The sequence below is a fragment of the Littorina saxatilis genome, linkage group LG12, assembly GCF_037325665.1.
Source record: "Littorina saxatilis isolate snail1 linkage group LG12, US_GU_Lsax_2.0, whole genome shotgun sequence".
Lineage (NCBI taxonomy): Eukaryota > Metazoa > Mollusca > Gastropoda > Littorinimorpha > Littorinidae > Littorina > Littorina saxatilis.
The window spans coordinates 72,562,798-72,582,896 of record NC_090256.1 but is presented as its reverse complement, the minus strand read 5'-3'; the positions used below and the strand labels follow the sequence as shown (position 1 = coordinate 72,582,896).

Sequence of the window (20,099 nt, the reverse complement as noted above, 5' to 3'; positions counted from 1 at the left end):
ATTTCAAGAATGACCTCTGGAGCTTTGAACTTGCCAGAAATCTGCCACCTGATGGTTAAATCTCATGCCTGATTAACCCTGTTGGCTACATGACACGTCATAGCTGTGCTGTTGGTCGTGTTCTGGGTGTACATGACACGCCATAGCTGAGCTGTTGGGCGTGTTCTGGGTGGTGCTAAGAAGGACTGGTTTCGGTCACAGGCCTTAGAAACCATAATGACAACTCAAATACCCAGAAGACCACTGTCACACACAGACCCACACACACCCACACACATTAAGTTGTGCATTTATCATTGTTTGTATTCTCAAGTCTAAAGATTCATGATCTGATCTCAGTCAAAGCAAAAGGCTGAACATCCCTCCTTTGTTTTATGTCCTTCTCGCTTAAACAAATGTTTCCACATATTTTGCGTCATATATTACATCGTTTGTTCTTATTCTACACACAAGTGTTTTCATGCCTTCACATAAACGTTTTCATTTTCTTAACATAGTGTACCTGTGAGAAGTTGAGAGTGCACATGGCTTGGAACAGCAGGGCTGGCAGACAGAAGGTCGACACGAAGGTAGCGATCCCGCGACCTTGAGACGCAGTCACATGACCCGTGCGGCCAGCAACGTAACCACTGGCAACCACCACAAAGCACTGCAGGATGGCTGGATAGAGGTTGTCGATGGACACAATGCCCCCTCCTCCCCCGCCAGTGTCGTTGCTTGGCAACCGCACATCCATCACGCCAAAGGGGGGTGTGGGTGAGGGTGTAGAGGAGACGAGACTATCGGGCAGCATCACTCCTCTCGGGGGCTAGTCACAGTTGCAGACTGTACTCCTCGCCTTTCGATGTCTGGAAATGGACCGTCGCCTGCTAAAAAAAATTATTAAAAAAATTAAATGACAAAATACGGCACTTATAGTTCCAAACCTGTGAAATGTAACTGAAGGGTATGTTTCATTTAAGTCTCAGCACAAAGCTTAGGAGCAAACACATACCTGATAACTGATAAACATAAAACCAGAAATATGTGAACAGCAGCACACAAGCATAAAAATGCGAGTTTCTACTTCAACTCCCACTAAATGAATACTTATGCATACTTTTGATCTCTGTCTGATGAAATTACAACAAAAACAAATATGCATGTAACTGCAACAAAACAAAACCCATAAACACAATTAGAAAAAATATCAAATGTTGGGGTCTCATGAGCAAACGCAAAAACAAGAACCAACCAAACAAGCTGGAAAAAACAAAACAAGAAACATAACCAACCGCGATGATACTTAATTACTTAGAAGGCCCATAGAGGTGTGAACAAAGAGTGTTCTTCCAGTTGGACTCAAGCTAGTCTTTCAAACACTCGACTATATAAAAAACGCTGGCGCTGGACCCGAGTACTCTTCAGACTGGCTCGCTCCCCCAGTATGAAAGTTTTTGTCTTGTGCACGTACGAGGATTTAAAAAAAAAAATAAACAAATAAAATTATTTTACACAATTAAAAAAATTATTAGAGTAAAATAAAACATTTAAACGTTCATAATAAACAATAGTAAACAAGAATTAAACAACAAAAAAACAAAAACAAATAGACCGCCCATGCCGGGAATCGAACCCGGATCACTTGGATTTAAAAAAAAAAAAAAAAAAAAAAAATTTTTTATTTATTTTACACAATTAAAAAAATTATTAGAGTGAAATAAAACATTAAAACGTTCATAATAAACAATAGTAAACAAGAATTAAAAAAAAAAAAAAAAAAAAAATAGACCGCCCATGCTGGGAATCGAATCCGGATAACTTTGGCCATAGTCGGAAACGCTTTCCACTAAGCCAACAAATCTGAAATTCGCCAGTGAACTCAAATGCCTATAGTCCTCGCGCAGTGGCACACGCACAAAGCCTGGGTGTCGCTGGCTGGCTGGGCGAACCTATTAGCCGAACGGCTGTCCTATCCCACCGCGAATTCCGCCCGCCGTTAAGAGTGGTTTTTGTGATTTATTTGGCATTTAGGTCCCAGGTAACATTATGAAGTTTTAATACGATCAATCGGACCTATTATCAAGTTAGTGTATCAACTTTTGAACGAACTGCGCCCAGTAGTTTCCCAGCAATAAGCTGTTAAGTCGAGACGAACAGACAGACAGACACACAATTAAAGTCTGCAGGACCCTAGTACTGCGTACTCGGGGAAAATGTTCAGTATGGTCAGCATGATCCATTCAGCATGTTAGTTGTTACAGAGTTCTTGAACAGCTACAACAATATTGTGAAAATAATGCATGATACAGTGGAACCATCTCCACCCCCCCAAACCCCCCCTCCCTCCTTTTTAAAACCTCACCCTTTCAAGGACCATGTTTTTTTTCTCACATTTTCTGTTCATAATGTCTGTAAATTTACAGGCTCCATTTTCAGACTCCCTGCCTGTTAGATCTGATTTTCTTAGATTTTTGGAGGCCATGAAAGGAGGGTTGCACTGTGCATCACTTACCTGAACAGCCAGCAACACAAAGTGAATTTAACTAACACAAAATAATATCACACATACGAGGAGAAATATTGGGTGACAACAGCTGCGGCAATAATTTAAGGGTGAATTCAAATGTGGCCGGTATCTGATACAGTGGAACCTCCATTTTAAGACCTTGTTTTCTCAGATGTTCTGTTCTTAACCTCTGTAAAATTACCCCCATTTTAAGACTCCCTCTCTTTTAAGACCTTGTTTTCTCAGACCTTCTGTTCTTAAAGGCACAGTAAGCCTCCCATAAACCATCACAGATACTGTCAGGCTTTTACACACAGTACAAACACCCTTTCATTTAAACACTCACCGCTTGAGAACATCCTAGACCTAGGTGCCCTCCGTAAAGAGCGAGCAATTTTCAAAGAATTTATTTTTGCGTGGTTTATCTTACCCCTGAGCTATCGTGAACCCGTGTGATCCAGTTTCCCTTTTTCACAATGCAGTCGTCTGTTAGTAATTTGAATGCGACTCGCTGTGAGCTTATTTGCAATAGCACGTTATTATGTACCTCTGACTATGCACGAAACAAACGGCTGCGGTTCACAAGAACTCTCACGATGGCTTTTGACTGTTCAGAGGAACTGGCGATAGACATAAACCGTCGTCTGCTACGAGAACCACGACCTTGCGTGAGACTGCTTCCGGGCGTTTCTTTTTTCAAACTTTCAAAACTTCGAATTGTACTGATCTTGTCTTGATAAAAAAAAATTATTTTATGATTTAAGAATGTTTGTGTAACAAGCTGTCAATTTATTAGTTAGATTTTAAAAGTTAGGTCTAGCGCCAAAACGCACCACGGTCCGATTGTCTGACACAATCCGCAAAATTAATTCTTTGAAAATTGCTCGCTCTTTACGTAGGGCACCTAAGATAATTGTTCCCGTTTGGTGAGCGTTCTAATGGAAGGGTGTTTGTACTGTGTGTAAAAGCCTGACAGTATCTGTGATGGTTTACGGGAGGCGCACTGTGCCTTTAACCTCTGTAAAATGACCCCCATTTTAAGACTCCCTCCTTTTTAAGACCCAATTTTCTAAGCTTTTGGGAGGTCTAAAAAGGGGGGTTTCACTGTACTGAATTCGCACAAATGTTATAATTATATCCGAGGTCAGCTAAATCAGTGAGCGTCCTTGCATTCATTAAATTAGCCAGCGTGATACACGTACATAATTATATTACACTAGAGGAATACCCGGCTTCGCCGGGGTGAATCGCGAGACAGAGACAGACAGCGTGGCGGTTCATCACAATCACCTTTGCAGGCGAAGTCCTGTCAAACGGGATTGAGAATTTTAGAGCTTATTTCTTAGCCCTATATTATCTGTTGTGGCTTCTCAAATGCCAGAACATACAGACAGACAAAAGCCGCTAGACCCCATCACAAACAGAACTCTACAATCCACAGGTTTTTGCCCACACACACACACACAAACACACACACAGAGAAGCCGTATATATATATATGTATATCTATATCTATAAATATATAGAGATAGGTGAGAGTGTATTTTTCGCGTGGCTATAAATTGATTCGACCTTTTCACTTTGACAGTAAGAACAACTTACGGGTGCAAGGGAAGCGTTCTGGACAGCGCAGTGACATTCTAAAAATAGTAACTCAGAAACGGGAATTTGGGGTGAACGGCGCGAGACAGAGACAGACAGCGTGGCAGTTCACCTCAATCACCTTTGAAGGCGAAGTCCTGTCAAACGGGATTGAGAATTTTAGAGCTTATTTCTTAGCCCTATATTATCTGCTGTGGCTTCTCACATGCCAGAACATACAGACAGACAAAAGCCGCTAGACCACATCACAAACAGAACTCTACAATACACAGGTTTTTGCCCACACACACACACACACACAGAAGCCGTATATATATATGCATATCTGTATCTATAAATATATAGAGATAGGTGAGAGTGTATTTTTCGCGTGGCTATAAATTGATTCGACCTTTTCACTTTGACAGTAAGAACAACTTACGGGTGCAAGGGAAGCGTTGTGGACAGCGCAGTGGACAGCGCAGTGACATTCTAAAAATAGTAGTAACTTACAAACGGGAAAGCCACACGAAGGAAGGGAGATAAACGCCAAACACTGGAGAAGATAAGGAAGAGTTACTTATAATGGTGAAATGAACACAAAAACCAAAATCAGTTCAGCGCTGCGCGCTGAGAGCACGTGTTGAAATATCTCATCGATGATATTGTGTCCGGGGTGTAGCTGAATACGGTGTCCAAATTTGAAAAAGATCCACCGAGAACTTTGGCGTTGTGATGTGGTGTAGCGGCTATGGTGTGTCGGTATGGGGGCCCGGGTAGCTGAGGTGGAACCAAAATCGGTTCAGCGCTGCGCGCTGAGAGCACGTGTTGAAATATCTCATCGATGAGGTTGTGTCCGGGGTCTCTCTGAATAAGCCCACCAAATTTGAAGCAGATCCATCGAGAACTTTGGCCGTGCATCGCGAAGACACAGATACACAGACACACACACAGACACACAGATACACAGACACACACACAGACACACAGACAGACACAAGTCGTATATATATATAGATGTACCTCCAGTATGATACATGTATATATATATACCAGATCACAGACTAGCACTGAACATAAACACTATTTACATCGGCAGTTTAATGCCTGGAACACAGTATTAAATAAAAATGCAATGTTCAGACAATTAATGGAGCAGTGTACAATTCAGAAAAACAAAGCCCCAACATAAAACTTTACACATGTACTTTGTCTTTGTTCAGCTTTTTCAGTTCTACAAAAGTATTTTTTTAATTGTTATCACAGTATTTTGTGTTTGAACTTAATCTGTTTAAATTACATAATTAAAGCATTTAATCTCTTTACAAACAGTATTTAGCACAAATTAAAGTTCTTTGTCTTTTATAAAAAAAAAATTCACCACACAAGTTTGCCGCACACAAAAATTAATCCCTCTTTTTCTGTTTTTTGGTTTGTTTCATCACAACCTGACCAATCCTTCATATATTGATCTAGTACAGGCATATACTGTGATATAGTGGACGTGAGGTGAAGACCACCACGATGCAGATAGAAATATAAGCAGTATCATACGACACTACCTAGATAAAAACGCAACAGCAGCTGCCAGCCATCTGTGACACAGGCTGACAAAGCGAAGACAGACCTTCTTCTGTGTGGGGACTTCAATAAATCATGAATAAGTTATTTCATCTGTCATCTATCTCTAACTACATGGAAACTTAGTAATTCCCTAGTCACTAGCACGAGCAGCAAGACATAAGCGCAATTTACACTGTTTCTTTACACGTCCTTAAGTCGTTAAAAAATATTAGCATTACATAATGGCATAGTCACTTTGACAACAAGAGGAAAAATAATATTATATGATCAGCAAAAATTGTAAGAGCATTTAACTACTGCAGGCCTGTTTGTCTGACAATATTTTAATGTTAGACTTAAAGGCACGCTCCTTCTTGTGACAACAGTTCAGCTTACCATTTCAGATCTGATTAGGCTTCAAAACAGGATAAGAGGCATCCACTTGGACACAATCATGAATCGAACACCCTGGCCTGCTCGCTGTGGGCAGTTTGAATTTTCATATTTTTTGTTTGTTTGTTTGTTTGCTTAACGCCCAGCCGACCACGAAGGGCCATAACAGGGCGGTGCTGCTTTGACATTTAACGTGCGCCACACACAAGACAGAAGTCGCAGCACAGGCTTCATGTCTCACCCAGTCACATTATTCTGACACCGGACCAACCAGTCCTAGCACTAACCCCATAATGCCACACGCCAGGCGGAGCAGCCACTAGATTGCCAATTTTAAAGTCTTAGGTATGACCCGGCCGGGGTTCGAACCCACGACCTCCCGATCACGGGGCGGACGCCTTACCACTAGGCCAACCGTGCCGGTGAATTTTCATATGAATAAATTAGTAGCCTTTAAGAAAAATAATTTACAAATGTGCACAGAGAGCACCCAGGCTGTTCGGTTTTGTGGTATGCGTTCAATACTTGACTGTTCAATTTTTGATATGTGTTCAATACTTGACTGTTCAATTTTTGATGTGTTCAATACTTGACTGTTCAATTTTTGATGTGTTCAATACTTGACTGTTCAATTTTTGATGTGTTCAATACTTGACTGTTCAATTTTTGATGTGTTCAATACTTGACTGTTCAAGTTTTGATGTGTTCAATACTTGACTGTTCAATTTTTTTGATGTGTTCAATACTTGACTGTTCAATTTTTGATATGTGTTCAATACTTGACTGTTCAATTTTTGATATGTGTTTATTTATTTATTTTATTTTATTTAATTTATATCGCGCACATATCTCAACCACGGATTCAAGGCGCAGGGATTTATTTATGCCGTGTGAGATGGAATTTTTTACACAATATATCACGCATTCACATCGGCCAGCAAACCTCAAGCCTATTAGGGCGAGCATTCACCTTTCACGGCCTATTATTCCAAGTCACACGGGTATAATTGGTGGACATTTTTATCTATGCCTATACAATTTTGCCAGGAAAGACCCTTTTGTCAATCGTGGGATCTTTAACGTGCACACCCCAATGTAGTGTACACAATACATGTGTTCAAGTGGATGAATGATCTTATGCCAAGCGAAAGCCTCGTCAGATCTGAGATATATGGTACGTGAGCCAAACTGTTCGAACGATAAGGAAAGTGCCTTTAAGCTTAAAATGTTTGCTGTAGCACTACTAGCAATTACAATAAAAAAAACATTTGCTTACCAAGAAGTGTCAACAGCAGAATGATACACATGTACACCACAGAGAAATTATATTACATCAGCGGCAGTGCATGTCACCAAAGCATCATTAAACTTAATTAAGTCCCACTGTCATCAACACATGTTGCGTGTTATAACTTATATTGTTAAATTAGAAAAAAACACAGTAAACACCAAGTTCCAAAGACTTTCGGGCCACGCCCTTCTTCAGTGAAATGAATGTAAGCAAACAATGACCAATGACGTTATCATGAGATGAAATGATACGGCTTTTCAACTCCCTCACTAAGTCAGATCCATGACTGGATGCAAATGCTGGAAGATCTAACGGCGGTTGGCCTCGCGGCGAAAATGACATGGTGAAGGAGCTGCAGATGGCAAATAAGCCATGACTTGGTGGATCCTATGTAGAATGCACACTGTGTTCTCACATGAAGTGGAAAATATGATTAATTAGAAAAAAAACACAGTAAACACCAAGTTCCAAAAACTTTCGGGCCACGCCCTTCTTCAGTGAAATGAATGTAAGCAAACAATGACCAATGACGTTATCATGAGATGAAATGATACGGCTTTTCAACTCCCTCACTAAGTCAGATCCATTTATATAACTTATATTGTTATGATGAATAATACAGCATCACATGATACAACCCGATGGGAACAATGAATGTCTGGCCGCATGGACTTTGGTTTGGCACAGCCTGTCAAGTACAGTTACATCACATGACGGAAGCCTTTGCTACTGCTAGTCCCTCAGATGATCACATAAGGCCAAAAAAAAAAATAGGTGTGGTTACGGTAACATAGCCAAAAAAAATAGGGTAGGTAGGTAGGCAATCACTTTTTTTTTTTTTTACTTTTTTTTCTAATGTGTACAAATTAAACCTACTTGACAGGGAAATAAGTGTGCGACACGGGCGCTTTCGCTTTCATTGCGTTTTTTGCACTCGTTTTTTTTTTTTTTTTGTGACAAATGTAATAAAAAGTTATAGGATCGGCCCCTAAAAATAGGGTAGGTCGGGTTACCGTAACCACACCTATTTTTTTTTTAGGCCTAATTACAGCAAGACCATGCAACCACAGTCACACACGGATGACTGTATTCAGATGTAAAAGATCTATTCTAATACACTGTAGTGATTGAAGAATGGACGCAGATATTTGACGTGGGTGGTGATTCCAGGACTTGTAAAGATGGACACTTCCTCTCATTATCTGTGTGGAATTTTCATGGAAATCGACTTTCTGACATAAGATAAGATCATAAGTATATAAGACAAGAGATTAGACTGACCTCCGACGCATACGGTGATTCTGACGTGAAGAAATTGGTTAGCTTGTGGACCGCGCCTGTTAAATTAACAACCTTGATAAGCGAGAAATAACAAGTGGAGGAATTACACAACCATACCTGTCATGTTGACCAGATTTTCGCAAGGAGTGACAGCCGAATCATGCTGTCAGCGTCTGCCGGACACAGCAATACCGCCTTGGTCAAACGGAGTTGTCTCCCTTCCTCGGAAGTCTATGATTTTACCGCACTGAAAGATTCGTCTGCAAGCGCACCACCAGAACAGTGCGTGTCAGGGTTTGTGTGTGTTGTGCTGTGTGTGTGTGTGGTACCCCTGAGCTAACAGGAACCTAGATCTTAGTTGAATCGTGAGTGTGTGTGTGTGATGATGATGATAATTAGTTTTAACGTCCTCTTAGAACCAATTGGCCTATCTTGGGACTGGTAGAGTTAATATGCTTTATGTGGGGACAGGACACTGGACAAACATGCAAACAGAGAACACATATGATCGAGTTATATATCTGGAAGTCTGTTGTTGCGATGTTTCATAATGGGGATGGAAGTAAAGATTGTGTACGCGGAATATGGTTGGACTGGAGCGGTTTTGTAGGCTTATTTTTTTTAATTTTTATGTGGAATATTTTGATATTTATGGCTGAATAAGTAAATAAATACATAACTGGAAAAGTAATACAATAAATAAAAAAATGTAAAAAATAAAAAAAACAAGAAATTCCTCCGAGGTAGGAAAAACACCCCCGTCCTTACCATTCTCACTGCCACCAACTGAGAAGGTTATTTCCCTTTGACCATTAATATGTCCCTCTGTAAGTCCTTGTAGAATCTTAATCCACCAATAACTCCCTAACCGTGTGTTTGACTGGTCCCAATTTTTGTAAGGACCGTCTCAGGAATGTATAGAACCTGTTCACCAAGTTTGGTGACGATCGGTCCGTTCATTCTTGAGATCTATATGCGAACACAAACACACAAACACACAAACACACAAACAAACACATCGACCGAATCCTATACACACCCCTATACCGGGGGTGTAAATAAAAAAATCGAATCTTAATTTATAGCCAAAGGAAAATATTGAAATAACTTGCTCAGAATGGGGAACTTGGAGGGCAGTTAGTATGTGCTTGTCAGTGTGTGTTTAATTAATTTTTTTATATATTTTTACACCCCCGGTATAGGGGTGTGTATAGGTTTCGGTCGATGTGTTTGTTTGTTTGTTTGTGTGTTTGTGTGTTTGTGTGTTTGTGTTCGCATATAGATCTCAAGAATGAACGGACCGATCGTCACCAAACTTGGTGAACAGGTTCTATACATTCCTGAGACGGTCCTTACAAAAATTGGGACCAGTCAAACACACGGTTAGGGAGTTATTGGTGGATTAAGATTCTACAAGGACTTATAGAGAAACATATTCATGGTCAAAGGGAAATAACCCGTTCTCAGTTGGTGGCAGTGAGAATGGGTGCAGTGAGAATGGTTATTTCCCTTTGACCAACGGGGGTGTTTTTCCTACCTCGAAGGAATTTCTTGTTTTTTTAAGAAAGCTTGTAATTAATAAAAAAAAACGCTGGCGCTGGACCCGAGTACTCTTCAGACTGGCTCGCTCCCCCAGTATGAAAGTTTTTGTCTTGTGCACGTGGATTTAAAAAAAAAAAAAAAAAATTTATTAACACAATTAAAAAAATTATTAGAGTAAAATAAAACATTAAAACGTTCATAATAAACAAAAGTAAACAGGAATTAAAAAAAAAATTAAAAAAATTAAAAAAACAGACCGCCCATGCCGGGAATCGAACTCGGATCACTTTGGCACAGTATGAAAGTTTTTGTCTTGTGCACGTGAATTAAAAAAAATATATATATATTTATTTATTTTACACAATTAAAAAAATTATTAGAGTAAAATAAAACATTAAAACGTTCATAATAAACAATAGTAAACAAGAATTAAAAAAAAAAAAAATAGACCGCCCATGCCGGGAATCGAACCCGGATCCCTTTGGCCACCAAGCCACCACCTTGAATCACTGACTGACACAGTGTCCCTGTCGCTCTCTCTCGTGCTTTCTGTCTCTCTTTCAGTCTCACCGAGACCAAACCTGCACTGTAGTTTCTTTGCCGAGACCAAATTAATCCCCACCCGCTGGCTGGCTTGCAAATCGTCTCGCATGCGATACGCATGCTTTTCATGACGCACGCGTTCGGCTGTTCTATCAGCTCAATGGCTGGCTGTCGCTCCGATTGAATTCGTCCAACCGTCAAGAACTTTTGTGTTTTTTGGGGCATTTAGGTCCCAGGTAACATTATGAAGTTTTAATACGATCAATCGGACCTATTATCAAGTTAGTGTATCAACTTTTGAACGAACTGCGCCCAGTAGTTTCCCAGCAATAAGCTGTTAAGTCGAGACAGACAGACAGACAGACAGACAGATACACAGACACACAATTAAAGTCTGCTGGACCCTCCTACTGCGTACTCGGGGAGAAAAAAAAATATATATATATACTGAACGGCAAAAGTTAGGGACCGCCCTTGAAAAAAAAAGCTGACTTCATCTGTGCCAAACTCCTTGTTCCTTAGTTTATAAAACCAAATGGCTGTCAGGCCGTACACACCAGTGGGTGAGCAATCAGAGACTATGGAGGCCTTGCTAGGGCACGAGACAGAAACTGCCAAACTGCAAAAAGTGGACCATTTTTACGCTGGCGCGTGGGCAAGCCTGGACGGGAAAGATGAAAAATTCGTTATGCACGTGCAGGGAGGATGCGTTGAGAGTGAACTGTTGTCACCAGTTAGGCTTTATAGCCCCGCGATTTTCCGCTAGCCACCATCTTCTCACTATGCCTCCCAGACGAAAGGTGACAACCTTCAACAAAGCCCGGGCCATCGCATGGCTGCAAAACGGCGTAAGCAAGCAAGAAGTGGGCAGACGACTTGGAGTGTCCCATTTTGTCGTGGTCGGGCTGCATCAGAAGTTCCAGGCCACCAACAGCGTTCTGGAGAGGCCCAGGTCAGCCGGACGGCCTAACTTGAAGACAACACGTACAGCGTGAAGATCGCTTCATCAGAAGACAAGCTCTGCAGCAGCGAGGCACCACTGCAAACATCATCAGGGGCCAGCTGAGGGTGACAACAAACACCAACGTCAGCACGAAAACCATGATCCGCAAACGCCTGCACGAAGTTGGCCTACGATCACGTCGTCCAGCTGTACGGCCACGACTGACAGCAGCTCATCGCCAGGCTCGTTTGGCGTTCTGTCACAACCATGCCAGGTGGACACGCCAGCAATGGGCCGATGTGCTGTTCAGCGATGACACACACGCACCGTCACGACACACACACACACACACACACACTGCACACACTGACACACACAAAACAAAACAATGCAAAACAAAATAAAACACCCACAATACATACATACATTACATTAAGGGATCTCCGAGCTGTACACAATCACCCCAGTGTCAAAACACACACACACACACACACACACACACACACACACACACACACACACACACACAAACAAAACACACAAAACATATACAATAAACAAAAACACATACACACACAAGTTTGTCAAACTGTTACTTGAAATCCAATTTGACAGGTGAATAAGGAATCTTGTGTATATATATATGGATTTCCGAGCTGTACAAAATCATGTCATCAACGGTATTATTTTGCTGCCTGATGCGAGGCAGTGAATTAGCTCCAAGACAAACTTGTATGGCATAAAAAAACAAAACAACTGGCGATCGATTTGAATAAGTGCATATATAAAGAGTCGTGTATATAAATGTGTTTTTTCCTCTCTTGTCAGTGGAAACCCTTTCTCTTATATTTAAAGGTGACATTGTTGCTTTTTAAATTCTTGTCGCTAGTCTCCAGATACCTCCAAATGACGTGGAAGAGACCATACTTTAAAAGCAAAAAAATAATAAAAGGTCATCTGTTTCATAACTTACACAATGCAGGCGATCCATTCCAGGATAAATGAGTGTCAAGGAAGAGGGCCGCGTAAAGTGACGTTAACCCCCTCTCAATGGTGAAAGAAACATGTACACACACACAGTGACACGCACACACAAAACAACAACTTTTTTTCCCCTTTTCACCTGGGCTAAACTAAATCATGTTAGGTCAAACAAAAATATATGTTGGTTTAGGGTAACGTGACCAAAAAAGATAGGGTCGGTAGATCGTCTTTTTTAGTTATTTAAAAAAAAAATTTAGTCTCTGTATGGTTGCAAAATGTGCCAACAGTTGGGGTGTTTTTTTTAGAAATGAAAGTTTTAGGGTCGGCGGGAAAAAATAGGGAAGGTCGGGTTACCCTAAACCAACATATATATTTTATTTGGCCTGACATGCACATGTGCAGGTCACATATACATGCACTAATTGGTAGTGTTCCGCGACTGCCTCGAGTCGAGTCCTGAAGAATCAATCAGCATCCGTCCCGTTTCGCTTGAGAAAAGAAAGGCGTTCCGAGTTCCCGTTGACGTTGTCCCGTTGGGTGTTGAAGGGCTGATCGTTTTCTTGCTCCAAGACGTCCAGCTCTATACTCCGTTGTTTGAAGGTATTCCACGCCTGGCGGTAGTTCTGCAACAGAAATGCCGTCAAGGTTGTTATTTGTGCAGCGACTATAACGTGTTTGATTCCGTTATACACAGTAAGCCTAATATCAAAGGAAATTGCAGTCTTAGGAACACAACGGTACCGAAATGAAGAGAGTTGGTCAAGGTACAAAGTCGAACGAAGCAATTGATAACTGTGACTTTCGTTGGTATTAGTTGACTCCTCCACCTTAAAGCTGTGGTCTATTTATGACTTTCCGGGGCTACGAGGTTGAAAAATAGGGACAAAATCATGTACAGATTTCTGTACAGCAAACACTACCCAAAACCCCACCTATACGGCGTGTTTGACCTTGAGAGCTTCAGTCAACGCTTGAATTTTGCAGTAGCTGAGCATATTTGTCAAGAAGGATCAAGCAGAAAAAATAAACGACTTGGCAGGGATTCGAACTCAAGGCCACGGGGCCTCAAAATGTCGGGGCCGATGTCTGAACCGCTAGGCCACTTCACCAGTGTTGTCAAAGATAAAAAATTGATAATTTTATATCATTCAACGCTTGAATTACCATTCATGCGTTGCAAAAACGTAAAAATTGACATTAAAATTTGCCTTTACCGTATTTGCAAACATGTGTTACGGAATCGCAGTACATGTTTACACCGTCATGCTACACGACATTCGCGCCATGCAAATAGCTGCGATATCTCTATTTACAACATGCAAGAAAATGACAAGAACAGTAATTGAATCTCTCCAAAGCTCTGTGCAGTTGAAACCAGACATCTAAGAAATAGTTATACATGTATTCACTTCTGAGCAATGGGCGGATAGAGATATAAATCATGCTGCTTCAAGAATAACATAACATGAATTCATATCAATGTTTTTCCTTGTTTTTCTCAATTGGCGCAGTAGCCTAGTGGTTAGGTCATGAGACACGAGGTCGAGAGGTCGAGAGTTCGAATCTTCGCCGGTGCGTTTATTTTTTCCCCTTGATCTCTCTTGAAGATAAAATAATAATTGAGAGAGCAAACCGGATGTTATCCCTGCAAAATTCAAGCGTTGACTGAAGCTCTCAAGGTCATACATGCCGTATAGGTGGGGTTTCGGGTAGCGTTTGGTGTACAGAATTCTGTACATGATTGTATCCCTATTTTTCAACCTCGTAGCCCCGGAAAGTCATAAATAGACCACAGCTTTAATGGCATGATGGTACGTTACATCGTCATACATATCAGTACTACAGTACCATCGTTGTCGTCGTTGTTGTCGTCGCTGCCTGTCTTAGCTGTCATCATCATCATCATCATCATCATCGTCATCGTCGTCGTCGTCATCGTCGTCATCGCTGTCGTCTTCGTCGTTTAAAAAGGTGCAACTGATAGAGTTACAGTAAAAAGCAGCTGTTCGCTTCACAAATCAGCACGCCGCATGGTTTCCAGTTGCTCTTGAGTGAACATCGACATGTATACAAAATCCTTCGACATTTCAAGAGCGAGAAAATAGCACATGAAAGTCAACAGCTACATCGTAAGCAATAACATGAAAGAAGGCAAAAACTCAAACTCAATTCTAGCACAGCACTAGTTAAAGAAGGTCCTCTCTCGCTGTCTTAGTTCCCGATGGACTGAGAAGTCAGGTGCGTGGCTAACGGCGCACGTGAGACCTGTAATTCATACCCCGTTCATTCATGACACCAACTTGTGACACTCGTCATGTCAGGGAAATCTGAGACCGAAACTGGCCAGCAGGCTCTTGCTTTGAACCCCCCCCCCCCCCCCCACACACACACACACACCCTGCCTTCCCATTTGAAGGGTCCAAAAATAAAATCGCCTTCCGCTTTATGAGCAGACTCAGACTCAGAGACGGTATCCATGTCCCATCCACGTGTCGCCACAGTGGCACGTAAAAGACCTCGGCCACTCTGCCATAAGTACAAGTGGTTGATACCACCTAAACACGCATACACCTATTATATGTATTCTCATCTAAAGTCGGGGTAACACACGGGAATGGTTTCATCGTGAGAGCTTAAAACAACACTGTAAGGCCAAAAAAAAAAAAAGGTCTGTTTACGGTAACATAGGCCAAAAAAATAGGGTCGGTAGGTCGGGATTTTTTTTTTTTTTTTTATTTTTTTTCCAAAAAAACATATTTTTACGTTATTGTGCGATTTTTATTTTTTTTTAATTTTTTTTCCCAAATGCCAAAAAAAAGTCTAGGGTCGCGCGAAAAAACTAGGGTCGGTCGGGTTACCGTAAACAGACCTATTTTTTTTTTGGCCTAATCATCGCGTCCTTCCGCCGTCAGTCTGACCTTCATGGCTACCACGTTGGAGACGTCTTCAGGCTTCAGCACAGGTTCGGGCATCCTGTACAGCTTGCGGAAGATGGGGATGATGAGCCGGGGGTCCACCGTGTCGGGGTCAGTGCAACCTGTTGACAAAGTCATGCGTCACATGCCACAGGTTGCTGGACTTCTTCCGTGTTCTGTGCATTGTCATACTGGTACTCGGAGGGTAGTCGCTGCAGCATGCGCGTGCACGTCGCACTCACTGGCGTGCGCGTGTGTACACACACGCACACGTGCACACGCACGCACATACACAGACATACTCTCTCTCTCTCTCTCTCTCTCTCTCTCTCTCTCTCTCTCTCTCTCTCTCTCACACAGACAGACACACACCGACACACGTACACACTCACACACACACACGCGCACACACACACACACTGATACACACACACACACACACACACACACAAATACCCACACAAATACACGCACCCACACGCACCCACACACACTAACACACACTAACACACACATCCACCCAAACTATCTGCCTTTCTGTCTTGTCTACCCATTCGTACAACCTGCTTATCTACTTCATCTCAGATTCGTTTATATTATTCGATTTCAATATTTTGGTGTAAGTTGTTTACCTGTGACACAGCTGATGATGATTCCACAGGTAACACTGGTAACCACGCCGATCACACCAAACCACAGGTAGGAGATGTCATAGATTGAAAAGGGCCTGCATGACAGAAGTCGAGTTTACAATAAACAATGTCTTGTCATTGCTACGATCAGACTCCGTCAACATCTGCACAAGACGCAGCCCACATCCTACAGGATTCCAGGAACCTCCAGCAAATGAGGAGTGAGACTTGCCCAGGCCGACGCCCCTCCAAGACAAGCTGTACCGACCCGAAGAGGCTCTGCAGAAGACCTCCAGCTTCATCTCCAAAGCTGGAATCTGAGTGCAAAAGGCGATCGACAAGAAGAAGAGCTACGACCATCTTGGGCACATTCTAATAAGATAAATCTCCGCAAAATTTCTTTTTGTTTTCTGTCGTGTCTCCTGTTTGTCCGCTTTAAAGGCCGTCAGGTCGAGGTTCAAGTGAACGTGTTGTTTTGTCCTGAATTAAACTACTCACTTATCGCCCCCCCCCCCCCCCGGCAAGGCAAATAACGAGGGCAGTTTATTCAAGAGAATACCATCTGACAATGAGAGATATCATTGTGCAGTGATAAGTCCCATAAGTCCACAACAAAAAACAAAAAACAACAAACATTTGGTTACACTAACAACAAACACAAGGAGCCCTCACTCAAAGATTTAAACACCGTGAATAATGATTACATAACATTAACAAGGTTCGAGTCGCTTCATGCACAACCTCACTTCAAGTGAAGGCACAAACAGGCATGCATTTGCCTCAAAATTAAAAACATCATGCAACGGATTGCTAACAAAATACAACGGTGGATGCCGGGGGTGGATGGGGGGTAAGAAATAGTTGGCATATGCCCGCTGCGCCGCGCTGGTAAGGACTGACCACAATGTGTTGCTCTCCCGTTCTTATAGACCCCCGCTGATGCATCACACGTGCAAGCCCCCCGGCAACATGGACATTGCGGCTGGGCTATTCTCCTTGACTTTCACAAGTCCTCCTCTCCCCTCTCTTTCTAATTACGGGCCTAAGTGTTGATATCCTGCTTTACTACCCTCTCTTCCCTACCTGCCAACACTGATCCCTTTAGGCCTACCTCAAGTATCTAACATCCTCCTCCTCCACCCGCGGCTAATCTGTCTCGTTTAAATAGAGTTTATCTGACGCTGTCCGCTCTATCTAAACTCACACTTAAACTACTCACTTATCGCCCCCCCCCCCGCCCCCGGCGCAAATCAAGAGCACACGATAATCCCAAAGAAATGACACTCCTCTTTCTCTCCCTCTTATTACTTACAGTTATACTCACACACCTGCGCGCGCACACACTCACATACACCTGACACACACGCAATCACTCTCGTGCGCACATACATCACACATAGCGAAGTCATGTATTGATTTGGGCAAATAACGAGGGCAGTTTATTCAAGAGAATACCATCTGACAATGAGAGATATCATTGTGCAGTGATAAGTCCCAAATTAGAGGTACTACTCGTTATTCAGCCCAACTAAAGACAGTATACTAGGTTAGAGGTGGGAGGTTTAGGATTGTTGTGATGTTATACATGAAGGAGTTGCCTGGGCTACATGTGATCTGTAAGATGATCTTTTGTGGCAGCTGGTCTAAGTAGCCTAAGTACGCGTTGCTTTTCCAATCCCCCATCACCTTGACAATTCCCCCCGGCACACCACAACTCAACGCCCACGCGGCACCACCCCGCCGAAAGCTGTGGCTGGAGAAGTTTCCCCCAGCAACAGCGGTAGTCAAGCGCAGTTTCTTATTAAAGTCTGATCCTTTCATCGGGAAGACCTGCGCCTTGGGGTCCATCGGCCCCAACAAAGGTAACACAGCGGTCACGGCAGACACTGGACACAAGGGATGGAGTGACATTGCCGGGAGCTTAATTTCAACAGAGCGCTCTTTACGCTGAATCGTTTTGCTCCATTGGAGCGTTATTGACATGCCCGTACCCAGAATAACCACCTGGTCTCTTGTGAGCTGCTTACAAGGATCGAAGTTCCCGTTGTCCTGAAACAAGTTCGATCTCCGGAGAACTCCGAAAAAAAAAGCACCAAACACGCAGCCCAGAACACAATATCTTGCCTACACTCAAGGTCCAGCTGGCTTTTTATTATGTGTAGTAATTCAGGGGTGATTGGGGTTTTCTTATCAGTGGCACACCCCTTGCATTTTTTCGATGCCCTTAAGTGTTGTCTGGACGTACCACGAGTCCCTGAATGGGTGCGGCACGCCGCTTTCAAGATGAAGAATGCGAATAATGTTGATGTATTGCTTGATGGAGGACGGTTTCAAACCTCGGGCTAGGTACGCTGCGTATTGCGCAACAGTCTGCTCGTTCACAGGCACTGACATTATGTCCATCTCCGCACAGAAACGTAAATACGAGGTAAGGTGGGTGCGGTAAGTCTTCTTAGTGTTATCAGAAAAGGCACTTGCTCTGTAATCCAACACTTTGCCGTCAGTTGCGCCCCTAATGGGGGCTGCTGGTCTGAAAAACAAGGAACAACAGGGCTTGGTCAGACATATGGTCACACAGGTTGATGTCGGGGGGTCTCCCCCGGTGCCAGACTGTCAACAGACGCACTAAGTCTTCGCGCCGTCTGGGCTCATGGAGGCGGGAAATTGTGTCAGCCATGATGTTTACACTACCAGCCACATGTATCGCCGCGATTTTGCAGTTCACTTTTGCACATTCCCACGCCATTTTACGGAGCAGACTGTTCACATACTTATTAGTCGATCTGCCCTTATTAATGATAGCTTTTGCGACAGTACTATCGGTATGAATAATCACTTCTTGTCCGCACCACATCGGAGCCCATCGTGTCACTGCTTGCACCACAGCGCACACTTCTTTATAGTTAATATGTAGCTCCTTTGCTGCCTGCATGTCTTTTTCAAAGATGGTGTACTGCCAGTCACCTTGCCAAAAGGCACCCGCTGCAATATTACATGCATCTACATGAACATGCTGTTTTGCATTGTGAAAATAATATACTGTGCCGTTAAATACATGCATAAAAGAAAGCCACCATTGTACATCCTTATGAAATTCGCCAGATAGTTTCGCTTTGTGTCGCTGCTGCTGAAGGGGTTTAATCGTGTCCAGTATCCGCCGCAGAAAGAATTTTCCTCCTCTGACAGCCTGACAGGCCCAATTAAGGGACCCCGCTATGCTTTGTAGCTGAGTTTTTGTCGCGCGCTTCTTTCCTCGGATCTGGAGGAGTCGCTGCCGCAGTTGCTGCAACTTGTCACTTCCAAGTGACAGGGTGTTGTTTCGCGTGTCGATGTCGACACCGAGAAACGTGATACGTTGAGTAGGCCCCACCACCTTCTTCCAGCTAATGTTGAAACCCAGTTCCCTCAATAATCTAATTAAAGACAGTAACATGTCATTGCACTCTTGTCTGGTAGCTGCTACCAGAAGAAAATCATCAATATACGCTAACACACCTGGCATGCCTTTCCGTGCCATGCATCTGCGAATAGCTTGCGACAGGCGATGGAAGTGTGATGGCCCTACGTTGCTGCCAAAAGGCAGCCGACTGTCAAAGAGATAAGTAGGTTTCTTTTCACCTGTGAAATGCCATTTCAGCCCAGTCATACAATAATCGTCCGGACTGATGCATACTGACCGATAGGCGGACTGCAAGTCTACTTTTGCACACCAATACCCTGTCTTCGCTAGGGCGCACGCGTCAGATACGGTTTGAAATTTAGCTGACTCAGGTATAGAATAGTCGTTCATTGCCCTACCTGTGGGTTTGCTAGCGTCATGGATCAACCTGATGCTGCCATCATCCTTGGGAATCGCAGCGATAGCGCTTACCACAGTTGGTTTTCTACTAGCTACAATGTAATAACCTTTTTCTATCTGATCTAATAGCTCTTTTTCCACAGC

At 42.8% G+C, this 20,099-nt stretch overlaps 2 protein-coding genes across 3 annotated transcripts in view; both read right to left on the bottom strand.

Moving 5' to 3' along the window:
- LOC138982736 (lysosomal cholesterol signaling protein-like) overlaps positions 1-8,789 on the bottom strand; it is a 35,743-nt gene extending 26,954 nt beyond the window's left edge. Inside the window, exons 1-2 of one of the 2 annotated variants that reach the window (XM_070356066.1) lie at positions 8,715-8,789; positions 503-869 (exon numbers count right to left, since the gene is read on the bottom strand). In XM_070356066.1, the coding sequence (XP_070212167.1) occupies positions 503-793 (291 nt within the window). In that variant the 5' untranslated portion in view covers positions 794-869; positions 8,715-8,789. The remainder of the gene's footprint in view (positions 1-502; positions 870-8,714) is intronic. The other variant, XM_070356067.1, reaches the window with a different exon arrangement.
- Positions 8,790-12,203: 3,414 nt separating this feature from the next.
- LOC138982737 (sodium-coupled monocarboxylate transporter 1-like) overlaps positions 12,204-20,099 on the bottom strand; it is a 41,161-nt gene continuing 33,265 nt past the window's right edge. Inside the window, exons 15-17 of the mRNA XM_070356068.1 lie at positions 16,157-16,251; positions 15,528-15,646; positions 12,204-13,232 (exon numbers count right to left, since the gene is read on the bottom strand). Coding sequence (XP_070212169.1) covers positions 13,074-13,232; positions 15,528-15,646; positions 16,157-16,251 — 373 coding nt within the window. The 3' untranslated portion in view covers positions 12,204-13,073. The remainder of the gene's footprint in view (positions 13,233-15,527; positions 15,647-16,156; positions 16,252-20,099) is intronic.